Consider the following 14,908-nt stretch of genomic DNA (forward strand, 5'->3'; position numbering starts at 1 on the left):
TAAGAAGGTAATGTAGCGCCAAATTAGTGCTGTGGCCCCTACTTCCCTGGATCAGTGGGGGTCCTAGAGGTGTGATACAAGCTTGGAGATCAAGACAGTAATGTTGACATATACAAGAGCCAATTAAGTTTGAGGTTAAGCCACATGATAGTTATTTAGTCGGTTTGGCTTAGGCTGGTTTCAGATGGGAATAATGTGGCCGGATTTCAGGGATGTATGGTGGTCGGTGGGAGGTCCTGTTTGTTGCGGACAGACACTGAAAGGCAGCCACATTACAGTAGCTGAAACAAGTCTCATATGGAAAACATAGTAGACCCTTTTTAGTCTCTGTATGTGGACAATATTGACTGCACACTTCTGCTTATCAGGGCTGATAATAACCATATTACAACCTCATTATTCACGAGGTCCAACATTGACTTGGATTTTGAGCCTAGTTGCCCAATGTTAGTTGGAATATTGCAGCATGTACAAGCATCTTGAACATCAGAACAATTTAGGAGTACATTTCAATTGGAAAATGACTTACCATTTACTTATTCTGTATATAAACAGGTCATGCCATAATAAACTTATTATAATCTGTATATATTTAACAAACACAAGATATTGTCCTCTTCAAAATGTATAAATTAGAAAATAAATAATAGCATCTAGTTCTCAAACCAGACTTAGTCAATGAAAAGTGTTATGTTCAAAGGATTTAAGTTACATATAATATCTTTATATTACAGGCATCTGAAGAATAAATAATAATAACATATGGTGAGGAAATCAAATATCAATTGGCACAGTCTAATGAGACCGGTGGCGCGTGAGGGCAGATGCTTAGAGAGCAGAGTGGATCTGCATGTGATATCGGAATTCCTCCATTTCCAGGAAGTTTTGTCCACACATCGTACAGCTGTAGCCTTTCTCTTTAACGTGTGTGCGGCGCACATGGCTGTCATGTGCTGCATGTGATGCAAAGGCCTTGCCACAGTGTTTGCACTTAAAGGGCTTCTCTCCGGAGTGTTGCCGTATGTGGGTGCGGAGAATACTGGAAGCAGTAAAAGCCTAATTGGAAGAAAAATTAAAGTGAAGAAGTGTTGACCTAAGAAGTACCAAGTATTGATGTAAATGCAGTGGGGTCAATAACAGCAGTAAGGGGCTGCCCTGAGATACTCTGCTACTGACATCAATGCATCATGTGAACTATAGTTCACACTACATGATGATATTATATATTTCTTATACACTTAGTGACCAGTGTCTTAGGACCAGTAGGACATTTTATGTAAAAATAGTTAGATCACTGCAAGGTATAAGAAAGAGAACATCAAAACATTTAGCAATCACCAAGACATAAAGGGTAAGGCCCCATGCACACGACCGTAAAATTGCCCGTAATTACGGTCCGATTCATTTCTATGGCTGACGGACACCTTCTTGTATGTCTACGGGAGGGTGTCCGTGCTGTAGAAACCTGCCCAAAAAAATTGGACATGTCCTATTTTTTTATTTTACGGACCGTGCTCCTATACTTTATAATGGGAGCATGGCTCGTAAAATCGGCCGGCTGTCCGCAGCCGGCCATGCCCGTAATTATGGGTTGTAATTGCGGGCACATTCGTGTGAATGAAGCCTTAGTGTTGTGATCTCACAAACATTGAATGGGGGATGGTTGTGACTGGAGTTCTGGGGCGGGTATAAGCAAAACAGCTGCTCTTATGAATTGTTCAAGAACAGTTATTAAAGTTTTCAGAGGGTGAAGCATAAGATAAAGCAGGGACTCAACACAATGTCTGTGGTAGTAAACAGCTATTGAATGATATCTTAAAGGGGTTGTCCACTACTAGACAACTGATGACCTATCCACCGGATAGGTCATCAGTACATGATCTGTGGGGGTCTGACACCCGGGCCCCACAACGTTAAGCCGCTCCGGCTTCCTCTGAGCGCCGGACATACATGCTGGAAGCAGTTGGCTCCGGCCACTGAATAGCGGCTGCACTGCCGTACTGCAGCTCTGCTCAAGTGAATAGGAGCAGACCGGCAGTTCTACAGCACGGCCGCTAAGCAATGTACGGAGCCAACTGCTTGCTGCTCCGTACATCGCATATGGGCCATAACATCCGGTGCACAGAGCGGGGTCCGGTGCGGGGTCCGGGTGTCGGATCCGCATCGTTGGTATACCGACGACCTATTCGGTGGATAGGTCATCAGTTGTTTAGTAGTGGACAACCCCTTTAATACAAATGTGCCATACGAATGATACTATTGATACATGACCCCTATAGTACATGTTTAGCATTATTAAGATTTGGTATTTGACACACATATCAGATGAACAGCACTTAGACTAACAGTTTATCAAATGATTCTGTTTTACATAAGGTTAGTGGTAACATTTGTAATCAAATTAAGATAACGCTCTATTTTATTTTTTTTTCCCCTTATTTTATTTAGGATTAAAATCTCAAGACTGTAGTGATAGGTAAGAATGTTTTTACCTTGTTGCAATAGACGCACTTGTAAGGTCTTTCACCAGAGTGAACTCTCATGTGCTTGTTGAGACTGGATGACTGAGAAAAGCTCTTCCCACAAACTGTGCACTGTAACAAAATATAGATGTGTATCAATCGAATGATCAAGAGACAACATTGCCAAGTATCAGTAAAGAATGAAGAGCTGGAGTGTTTCTTTAAAATACAAATGTAGCAGAACTGAGTTGTCGTTTTCCACAACTCATCCTGACATCATAATATGTCATCTATGCCTTTATATAGGACATAAAAGAGATCAATGAGCTAGATCAATGCATCAATATTGCAGCCCTAAAAAGTTCAACTACGAATTCACAGAATCTCTATGTCAAAGTTTTATCTAGCAAAACCAAAATTTTGCAGACATTCTTAAAGGAACACTAACCCTAAAGTCTATCTTAACTCAGTTTGCCATACAGTTGAATACAGTCCATGGCCTTATTCACACATGCGTTATTAGGTCAGTATTTTGCATCAGTATTTAGAAACTAAAACCAGGAGTGGAACATTTCCAGAGATAAACTATAATGGAAAGATTTGTACTTCTTCCATGTTTTGGACCCACTCCTGACCTAAATACACAAGTGTGAATAAGGCCTATTGTTGCATGAGCAACCAGTTTCAGCCTGGGAGGAGGTGAACTGAAGTATCTTCAATTGGATTACTGATATGAAGTCCAAAATAGTTTCTGTAGTTTGTACTCTGGGTTTATTTCCCATTTAACGTATATATGTAAGATCATATTTCAGTCTAATAACTACACATTAAATATGGCAGCAGGAATACCATATAGAATTGATAGGTCTTTCCTTCACGTTAATACAACTTACTCCTAGGTGGCGATGCGGAATGCACCGGATATTCTGGCCTGTTTTCGGTGTGCACCCAGGTTCCAGTGTCTATGATGGAGGAAGAACCTTGTATTGATCCTAGACACATCTCTAATATTACGCACAATGCATTAGTTCCAAATATGTGTAAAACACTCAAGAAAATCATCTCAGCCAACTGAACTGTTAAATAATGTAAGCTGGCCCGTGAAATGGAAGTGTGTCTCATTGAGCCAGACCTGGATCTATTTCAGTTTACAAGCCTTTCAGATCTAAATAAGGGGCCTCCAGCCAAATCCTACTGAGATAATGGCAGCCACCCGTGACTGCACTTAACCCTTCCACTACTGGAGACCAAAAACCATTAATCACTGGATTCTGCTGGAATTGTGTGTAAGACCCCCTTCCAAAAACGCTAGCGTTTTACAAATGTATAATGCATTTTTTCTGGCGTTTTTAGTAGCATTTATTATGTGGTGTTATTTTGTACACACTTTTTTTCTGGCTTTTTGTCCAATGGAGAAGCCAAACGCCTGAAAAAACGCCATACCCAGAGCATACTGCGACCACAAAATTGCCTAAAAAAATGCAACAAACGAAAACGCAGTTGTGTGTAATGCATTTTATATTTTACCATAGACTTTAATGTAACATCTGGCCGTGCAAAAAAAAAAAAAACACAAAATGCTCACATAAACGCCATTAAAAATGCCATCGCAAAACTCTGTGTGTGAATTCAGCCTAAGGCAGTGCTGGAGATGTTAACCAACAGCTAAATGGAGTATTTGCCATGCTGAGGCTTGTAGTTCCACAAAAATACCTCCCTTATAAGCTTTGCCCAGTTTTAGACTTACATTAGTTGTGCATAACTACCATTGAATTTTATTTATATAGAGCCAACATATACCACTGCGACTTACAATTCTGGGAATAATACAGACTTACAATTATAGACCAAGCAGTTAAAGATCAAAAACTGTAGGAGAGAAGACATTGCCCGAAAAGAGCTATCCAACAAAAAAACAGTCACACTCAACCAACCCAAGCTCTATGTTTATGGGAAGGTCAGAGAGATGGCCACAGCTATCCAATGTGTATGCAGCCTAATACATGTTTCCCAAAAACAGATGTCTGAGGAATAAGAGATCTATCTCCAGGTTGAACTCACCTTGTGGGGTCGGTGCTTCTCATGAACATGTAAGATATGGATCCTCAGCCTGTCCCTCTTCTCAAATGACCTCTTACAAAGATGGCAGGGAAACTTCCTGTCCCCCTGGTCTACACAGCGGGTGTACTTGAGGTGCTTGTCCCGGTAATATTTATAGGCGAACACTTTACCACATCTCTCACACTTGTATCCCTCTCCAGACTCTGCAGGGGTAAGAGATAAATACAGAATGACATCCCTAAAATACCAACACATGAGCCTTATGCAACTCAGACATCGCATCCTAGGGGCTTACCTTATTTTTTTTTTCCAATAATGGGAAATCATTCAGGGCACACGCACTAGCGGATTTAAATTGAAGGATAATGGGAGTTGTACTTTCCAATAGTTGAATCATTAGCAGCTAATGACTGAGCTGATAATCCTGTTCATTAGAATATGCTAATGTCAATAACAATTACTGAGCCTGCTTTATCTCCTGTACTCAGCTGACAACTGTATTCTTCATGTAAGGATTACAGCACATGTTTAATAAACACTTATTTACCTGTCAATAGCAGATCTCACCCACTGTCTATTAACAACCAGGTCATGTATCTGTATACTAGTGCCATATGATTATATTGTATTACATTACATGTGATTATAATGTGCTTATGTGATTATTATTATTATTATCATTATTATTATTATTATTATTAATATTATTATGTGATCATTATATTATTAATAATAATAATATAATTAATTATTATCTGTGTAGTGATCTTGTATCAACTCATGACTATTCTACTTTACCATACTGTACTATGTTATAACGTGCTATTAAATTGTAATTGGGCTGATAAAGATATTTTATCGTCCTCTCATATAATAGTATGATAGGCTTATATATCTAAATATAGTACTATTTAGGTAAAATACTGTGTGTGTGTGTGTGTGTGTGTGTGTGTGTGTGTGTGTGTGTGTGTGTGTGTGTGTGTGTGTGTGTGTGTGCGCGCGCACATATACATACACACAAATATATGTATACACATTGCATGTATATGTTTGCCATTATGCTGTGCTTTTATTGTATGCTTTTATTTTAAATCATTGTTATACTGTATAGTTTTATTACATGATATTATGATGTGAAAATATATTATGATGAGCAAATGTATTATACAGCATTTGGTATTATATTGTGTTGTTATTATCCATACATCCATGGTGTGTACATTTATGCTTTATGCTGTGCTGTTATTTCTATGTTTATATACATGTATGGTATAATGATGTTCTATTATATTGCTGTGCTATCATTCTTATGTTTATATACATGTATGTTATGATAATGTTCTTTTTATATGTTATGTTGTGTTATGATAGATTAGAGTTAATGACATCATATTGTATAACATTACATAGTATTTGAATCTGTTATTCTTTTTTGTATTTTGCTATGCTATTATATCATACTAATGTTACACAGCAAGATATCACCTTATTGCACAATATTATAAAAATGACAATCTAGTCAGGAGCATACAGATAGGTGGCATAAATACCTTCAGTCTCCTGAAAGGAGGGTTTACCATCATCCATGCCCTTGAGGCTGACCGGGATGCCCAGGAATTGCAAGTAGCAGTCTCCATACCAGACTAGCAGCTCCTGTCTGGGTGCAATCTCCTTGCAGGTCTCATAGTAAATGTTGCCCTCACACTGAACTGCGATCAGGTTCTGTTCCTCTGGGAACCGGGCACAATTCACAAGCGTCATCCAGTTACCACATGCCCCCTTCCCGTCTATAAAGTGACTCAGCCTGCCATCCTCAAAGATCTGCCCAAGGGGTACACAGGGATGTAAAACATGTAACATTTATAAATCATATGCTACATAATAATATAGTTACATTGATGATGTGTAGATTATAATGGTAAGAATAATAATGTGATCATATAACAATAGTAAAAATGACATTAATATAATAAATATTAGTAATAATATAAAAATAATAATACAGGAAGTAATACAAATTGTATTAAATAGATATTAATGTCACAATAGTGAAGAAGGGGAATAGGAAGATGAAGAAAAATGATAACATAAATATAATCATATACTGACTAATATAAGTAATACTAGTAACCAAGAAGATAAAGAAAAATGCTAATCTAAATATAATAATATACTGATAAATATAAGTAATACTAGTGAAGAAGATAAAGAAAAAAGATAATATAAATATAATAATATACTGATAAATATAAGTAATACTAGTGAAGAAGAAGATAAAGAAAAATGATAATATAAATATAATAATATACTGATAAATATAAAATATAAGTAATACTAGTGAAGAAGATAAAGAAAAATGATAACCTAAATATTCAAATTCAAATAAATATTAGTAATAATGGAACAAAAATAAAGATAACGATAATAATAGTAGCATTATAACAATAATAATATTGGGAAGGTAATAATTAACAATGCTAAAAATACAAAATAATGGTAACAATATAAACATTGCGATTATAAAAATATATTATTATTATTATTATTAATAATAATAATAATAATAATAATAATAATAATAATAATAATAATAATAATAATAATAATAATAATAAATAATAATATTTGTAATAAAGAATAGTAGGAATATAATAACCTAATTTAAAACATTATAAAATAATTTTAGAAATAAGAGAAAAACAAAATCGAATAACATTCATATTATAACGATTTGGCTGGAAATAAGGACACAGTAATAATAGTTTCTCTCTAAGAGTGGTGGTAATATTTGATAGATATATAGATGTGAAGATGACAGTAGTGATGTCTCCTCACCTCCCACATCACAGAGTTGTCATCATAGGTCTTGATCTCGCTGGTGTTCACCACTCTCCCCTGGAATGGACCGTACTTGACCCCTTTGGGGATGATACTTGTACTGAACACCCCGGACTTGGGTAAATCTACAAATTTCGTTTTCATTACAGTCAGTCCTACAATATACATATTCCGATTAACATCTTTATCACAGCGTAGATCTGTGTAATATAATCATATCCTTACATATAAATGATCTACCTTCTGGTAACTGCAATGATTCTCTGTCCAGAATTTGGAGCTCCATTCCTACTGCAAAAACATACTGTTATTTTATGGGATGGATAGATGATAGATAGATAGATAGATAGATAGATAGATAGATAGATAGATAGATAGATAGATAGATAGATAGATAGATAGATAGATAGATAGATAGATAGATAGATAGATAGATAGATAGATAACCTCTGCAGTTGTCGGGGATGCGGAGTCCGGAGATGGCATGTGCAGCGCGGGGGCGCGGGTCCTCACATGAGCCGGTGTACCCATACAGGACAGTGTGCAGTTCCTCTTCTGTGAATTGGTACCTGGTGCCCAGGCTCGTCGCCTCCAAGCAATGGGAACTCATTATAGGGACCCCCCTGCACTTCTTTGATTTGGGGCTCTGTGGGGAATTATGAAGGAATCCGGCACCCAGTGACTGCCCATTATTATTATTACTACTGCAGGGGGCTTCTTTAGTGCTCAGTATAGTCTGAGCCTTACCAAACACGGGGTATATAGAAGAGGGATGGGGGAAAAGGGTCTCACCGGGAAGAGAACTGTGGGTAAGGATAGAGGATATATCCCTAAAATTAATGGGCCCCAGGGGTGAAGATTTGGTGACTAGTCTCCCCAGAGACTTCAGAGGGTGGAACAGGTCATGGGTGGTATTGGCCAGGATGCCAAGGTAAGGGTTACCATGGGGCATGAACGTTGGGAAGTAGGAGGCAATACTTGGGGGGATCCGGTCAATCATTGGGGTGGGGAGAGCGCTGCTGGGCACAGACACTGCCATATTCACTTATCTTCAGTGTTATCCCTGTCTGCAAACAAATTTCCAATAGTATTAACTATTATTATAATCATTATTATCATCATCATCATCATCATCATCAGCCTCATCATCATCCTCATCATAATCCTCATCATGAAATCTACGGGAGGGAATCATGTGCCGCACACATCATTGCTAAACACAGAAGCTTACATAACCTGAGATAGAGGAATACTCAGATATTCAACCACATAAAAACAAACAATTCATCTCATTCGTTTATATTTGTTAGATTTTGATCATTACACCGACATATGGAACGGGTTTGTGTTGTCGGATTATCGGAATAAACACATAATATTATACAATAGTTTTGTCACACGCAGGAATCGTTGTTTTTTTCATTTATATTTATTTTGTAATATTTCTATTTTTTACAAATTGTCTCAACTGATCGAATAACTAAAATGACATCGGATTTTCAATGACTTCTTTGGTTCCTGTGATTATCTTCCTGTTTATTTTGGAATGTATATATATATAGATATATATATATATATATATATATATATATATATATATATATATATATATATATATATGTATATAGATATATATATATATACACACACACACATGCATATATATATATATATAATATATATGTGTGTGTATATATATATATACACACATACATATGTGTATATATATATATATATATATATATATATATATATATATATATATATATATATATACACACAAATTCGTTCATTTTGCTTACACATTGCATATAACACGTATTTTGCTCAATGATTGTAAATATTGGGCAAGAAAATAATTAATTTTCCTAGACAAAAAATAAGGGAATAATCGAGAAAACCGTGAAAAAACACCCAGATAAAGAAAAGATCGGCAGTGGGATGGAGGCTCTGGCCCTCGTCTTCATTGGCATAGACTGGCAGATCCCGATATAATGGGACCCGGGATTGTCTCCTGCTCCTGTAATACATATGTGCCGTCTTAAGAATTCACAAGTGACCAGCCTGAAAGAGTCTTGTAGGTGCGGGGACTGTGAAATGCCGGGATATTATTACCGATGCTTCTCATTATTATTCACAACTCACCCTGATCCCAACATCGTGATGGGGTGTATCATAAAATAGATAGAAGATAGATAGATAGATAGATAGATAGATAGATAGATAGATAGATAGATAGATAGATAGATAGATAGATAGATAGATAGATAGATAGATAGATAGATAGATAGATAGATAGATAGATAGATAGATAGATTGTTGCAACACTTCCAAAGATATCCCAAAAAGTGTTTATGCTTTATTTCGTTTATAAGGTGTACCTTATGAGCTAAATAAAGAGAAAACACTTTTTTTGGTTATCTTTGGAAGTGCTGCAATGATTTCATTTGCATTGGACTGACTGTGGATCAGGTCTGCTGGCTGGCACCGATTTCACCGATTTCACTTATTTCTTGAGTGTGGCTTATTTTTTTTATTAGATATATATGAGATAAATATGAGATCGATAGATAGATAGATAGATAGATAGATAGATAGATAGATAGATAGATAGATAGATAGATAGATAGATAGATAGATAGATAGATAGATAGATAGATAGATAAATTAATTTCTAGGATTTGGTTCAGAAAGTTTCTCTCTCTACCACTGATCTCTGCCTGGATGTTACAGATCTATATAAGTTTTCTTCTAATAGACACAAATAACACAAACATTTACTAATCATCATTGTGAAACATTTGCCATCTCCAGGATCACTTCTCCTTTCTAGATCAAGACGGTGACATTTCCTCCTGTACTGTACTGATCTCTATAGCTCCAGACACATATGAGATGCATAGGATATATACATAGGAGATACATGGGATATATACATAGGAGATACATGGGATATATACATAGGAGATACATAGGATATATACATAGGAGATACATGGGATATATACATAGGAGATACATAGGATATATACATAGGAGATACATAGGATATATACATAGGAGATACATAGGATATATACATAGGAGATACATAGGATATATACATAGGAGGCCCCTCGCGCTCCGGGGTTAACCAGTCTATTAATATAACCTCCTTCTAATGATCAGTTAACAATGCTGAGCACTGGGAGTTACATCTTCATGAATCTGATAGAATGGCCAGATCAATGGCAGCCGATGGGTCAGACAAAACAGGGTCGTGACACTCACATAGAAGAACATGGGGGTCAGGAGAAAGGTCACAATAATGAACACATCTCTCCACATTAAGGAGGAAGCATTGACACCCTGAGCCATCACCAGCCGCCCACGGGATGTAACCAACTCCTGTATCCAAGCAGTAGTACTAGTGAGCCACATCTGGTAATGTAGAGGATGAGAGTGACTCCTATTCCTGATGTGTGTTATACTTACTGTATTATTACAGATCCTTATAAATGCTGCGGTAACTTCAGGATGATGACAGGTCCCTCAAACTCAGACCACTATGTTAGGTGCTAGTGAGGTGTGATGTCTCCTGTCCTCCTCTTGTCCATCTCCTTGTACTGGAGCTAGGCTGATGTCTTGTCAGTGCTGAGTGTAGGGTCTTACTTGTGTGTGAAGGCAAATGAAGGCAGATGGGTTAAAAGGGAGGAGAAGGAGGGGGATAGAAACCAGAGTGGACCACAAGTCCTTCCTCAATACCAACCAGCATCTGCCCCTCCTCCCACTCTGACTGCTACAATTGGCCCCTGAGCTGCTCATCTCCCCTGACCACTGGAAGCTTTACTTCTACAGGTTGTGTGTACCCTTATATATGATATGTAATCAGTAATGGCTTTATTGATGTCCACCCCCTCAAGTACATATATATCCTACAACCGAATCACCCATCCTGGGCACTTACTGGGTAAATCTCATACCGCTTACAATGAGCATTTGTAATAAAACACCAACCAGTAAATGGAGTCACTATCTTGAATGTAATATACAGACACCCCCTTCTCCTCTCCCAGAGTGCATTCAATTTCCAAACCATCACCTGGTGGTGGTGGTGATGGTGGTGATGATGATGGTGATGATGATGATGATGCTGATGATGATGGCTGAAGCTATAAACATACAATTTGTTATTCATTTAAGTGTTTATTTTTTTTGTTTTGCTTTATGGTTATTTGATACTTGGTTTTATCTACACAATAGACACAATTACCACACCGGGCGCAATGATCAAACAGGGACAGTCTGTTACCTGACAATAAATTAAAGATATTCAATCAAATTCTATCGATCCTAATACAGATCAGAATTGTTGAATCCAATTTACAAAACACTAACAATATAAATAATAAACATAACACACGATAATATAACAAACGATACTATAACAAACGATAATATAGTATATGAAAATAATCGTATACAACAAGGAAATACGTGTCAAACACATTAGAGTAAGTACACGTTTTTTATATATATATATATATATATATATATATATATATATATATATATATATATATATATATATATATATATATATATATATATTACTTATAACACCCATAAAACACATAATATACTGACAACATCGGACAATAGTTCGTCAATTAAAATGTATCGATCCTAATGCAGATTAGTTATTTTAAATTAAAGGCAGGGTGCAATCAAATTTGTTAAAGAAAAAAGTTCATGTAGCATAATACACTGCTATATGTACACTGTATTATATGTATTATTTGTGTTATGTGTATTATATGTATTATGTGGTTTATAAGTATTATGTGGGTCAAATGTATTATTTGTGCTATATTTACACTGTATTATATGTATTATTTGTGATATGTGTATTATATGTATTATATGTATTATGTGGTTTATAAGTATTATGTGGGTCAAATGTATTATTTGTGCTATATTTACACTGTATTATATGTATTATTTGTGATATGTGTATTATATGTATTATGTGGGTTAAATGTATTACATGGGTTATATGTACGCAGTGTATTATATGGAATATGTGAGTTATATGAATTATATGTATTATATGTGTTATATGTATTATGCCAGTTGTATGTATTTTGGGTGTTATATGTACACTGTTTATTATATGTCATTTGTGTGTTGTATGTAATATCTGGGTTATATAAATTGTATTCAATTCTGCCTGTAATTGAAGTAATCTGCTGTAGGTTTGATACATTTTCTTGAGGATCTTTAGTTTGTGATCAGGTGCCCTCATTGTAAGACATATAATATTACATTATAGTACATCTAGCATATAATCCATATACTGCGGGCACACGACTTCTATCATTTCTTTACTGATGAAACAATACGTGTTATTCTTTATACATCGCTTATTTTATGACGCTGGGCACAGACTATTTTATGTTCCCGCTGACATAGTAGTTATTGCATTCCATGCAGTTATTCAGATCACTCCCTGCAATGACATTTTATTGCAGATTCCAAGTGTAAAGTGTTGCCATGTCCTGAACTCTATAAATTACAAGCAGCTCTCTATGGGGCATCATAGAAAAGTATTATTCACAATTGTATGACAAGCAGGGAGGACTTGAGATCAAGCCATTCATGACATTGTAGCCAGTCCTGATCAGCAGGTACCGCTCTGGCAGTGTTGGGGTTAAATAAGAGTATTGTAATGATGACAATATATAATTATCATATTTATAGGTCCACACCCTGCACTGCCCTGCACACCCCAGAGCAGCAGGGAGCAGAGCTGGATCCTTACATACTGTGTGATTACCGTACACAAACCTGAGCTCCAGCCAATGATCCCCTTCATTACTCTCATCATTGGGTATTAGCATATGCAAAGCACAAGGAGGGGGAGGCTACAGCAACAAAGCATGCAGCACACTCACACTGTACAGCAGTATTTGATGCGTTTTCAGTGGATCCAGGTATAGTTATCTTTTATACTGTTCTCTCTTCAGGATCCACTCCTGGTGTGACAATAAGACTGATACCATAGATTAGATCAGAATACCTGTGCCAACTGTTCTCTACACTAGAGCAGATTTATCAATGTGTCCCAGCTTTAAAACTTCCCTAAGGCCAGGATCACACACACAGTTTTGATGCAGTTGTTTTCTCAGTTTTTGAGCCAAAGCCAGAAGTGGATAAAAAAGGAAGGAAAGGTATAAAGAAAAGACTGATTGATCTGCCTTTTTTGTGTCTTTTCCTGTTTTTGGCTAAAAACAAAAACAATTGCTCATAAAGCTTTTGTGTGATCCGGACCTTAAAGGAGAGGGACACGCAATATTTATCACACAGCTGAGACTTTTTTTCGTGTAAAGTTCAACAAGTTCAAGGCATAACGGGAGTAGTTGTGCGTGCGTGCGTGCGTGCGTGCGTGCGTGCGTGCGTGCGTGTCTTTACCTGCAGCTGTGAGATATATCTATCAATTTCTAAATGGAAGGTTGAGCTCCAATCTCCTCATGTACAGTGCAGAATGAAAGACACTAAAGTAGGGAGACCTGCAGTCATTACATCATTTTACACTGATGAAACATGTCACCAGCAAAGATCAATGAGCAATTTATTCGTTTATTATTGTAGATCACATGATGCAATATGGAGACTGCTTCTTAAATTCTTTTCACCTCTAGGTGGAGCTAAGCTGTCACATGACTGTGTCCACTGAAAAATGTTGGATGTGACCAACAGCCACAAGTTGTTACAATGTAGAAACTATACTGTAACACTAAATATAGGTAGCATCAGTGGCGTAACTACCAGCCGACATGCCCCCACCCCATATTCCCGGTGGTGCTGCTAGCAGCCATTATGGCTGCTACAGCGGTAGTGCCGTAACTACGCGGCCCACGCCGCCGAACCTCTAACATGTATGGGCCGGGCGACACAGGCCCTCTCATGCCCGTAGGCATCACTAGCACCGGAGGGGGCCCCGGTGCTATCGACAGCACGCAGGTACAAATACATGCATTAGCGCTGAATGGTCGGGCATGTTCCGACCATTCAGCACCTTACAATGACGTTGATTGGGAGGACAAAATGACTTGCCCCGCCAATCAGCGCCTTTCAACGACGCTAGCGGCGCGATGACTACATCGTGCTGCTTCAGTGATTGAAAGGCGCTGATTGACGGGACAAGTCATTCTGCCCTGCCAATCAGCGCCTTTGAATGACGCGTCGTTCAGTTCCAGCAGACCTGCTCAGGAGAGAGCAGATCTGCATTGCCATCGGGCGGCGCGGGAACGGGATCATGTGAGTATGTAAAGTTTTTATTTTTTTTCTAATAAAACTGTGTGGCATTATCTACAAGGGGAGGTCTATATGTGGGGATGTGGGGCACTATTTACAGGGGGGTCGTCTATATCTGGGGATGTGGGCCACTGTATACAGAGGGGTCTATGTGTGGGGATGTGGGGCTCTATCTACAGGGGGGGTCGTCTAAATGTGGGGATGTGAGCCACTGTATACAGGGGGTCTATATGTGGGGCACTATCTACAGG

At 37.5% G+C, this 14,908-nt stretch overlaps 1 protein-coding gene across 1 annotated transcript; it reads right to left on the reverse strand.

Moving 5' to 3' along the window:
* Positions 1-828: 828 nt before the first annotated feature.
* Positions 829-8,400, reverse strand: PRDM14 (PR/SET domain 14). The gene is made up of 7 exons (XM_075828273.1): positions 7,809-8,400; positions 7,602-7,649; positions 7,359-7,516; positions 6,074-6,344; positions 4,524-4,726; positions 2,493-2,594; positions 829-1,056 (listed from the first exon to the last, which is right to left on the reverse strand). Exons 1-7 carry the CDS (start codon positions 8,398-8,400, stop codon positions 829-831), a joined length of 1,602 nt encoding a protein of 533 aa, XP_075684388.1.
* Positions 8,401-14,908: the final 6,508 nt, after the last annotated feature.

The sequence above is a fragment of the Rhinoderma darwinii genome, chromosome 5 (assembly GCF_050947455.1).
Source record: "Rhinoderma darwinii isolate aRhiDar2 chromosome 5, aRhiDar2.hap1, whole genome shotgun sequence".
Taxonomy (NCBI): Eukaryota; Metazoa; Chordata; class Amphibia; order Anura; family Rhinodermatidae; genus Rhinoderma; species Rhinoderma darwinii.

Excerpts from the sequence above, each read along its gene's own strand:
- PRDM14 (XM_075828273.1), bottom strand. The coding sequence starts at position 8,400 with ATGGCAGTGTCTGTGCCCAGCAGCGCTCTCCCCACCCCAATGATTGAC. Across the intron at positions 4,727-6,073 it reads CTCCTTTCAGGAGACTGAAG|AGTCTGGAGAGGGATACAAG; the intron begins GTATTTATGCCA and ends TTACCCCTGCAG. Across the intron at positions 2,595-4,523 it reads AGAAGCACCGACCCCACAAG|TGCACAGTTTGTGGGAAGAG; the intron begins GTGAGTTCAACC and ends ATTTTGTTACAG.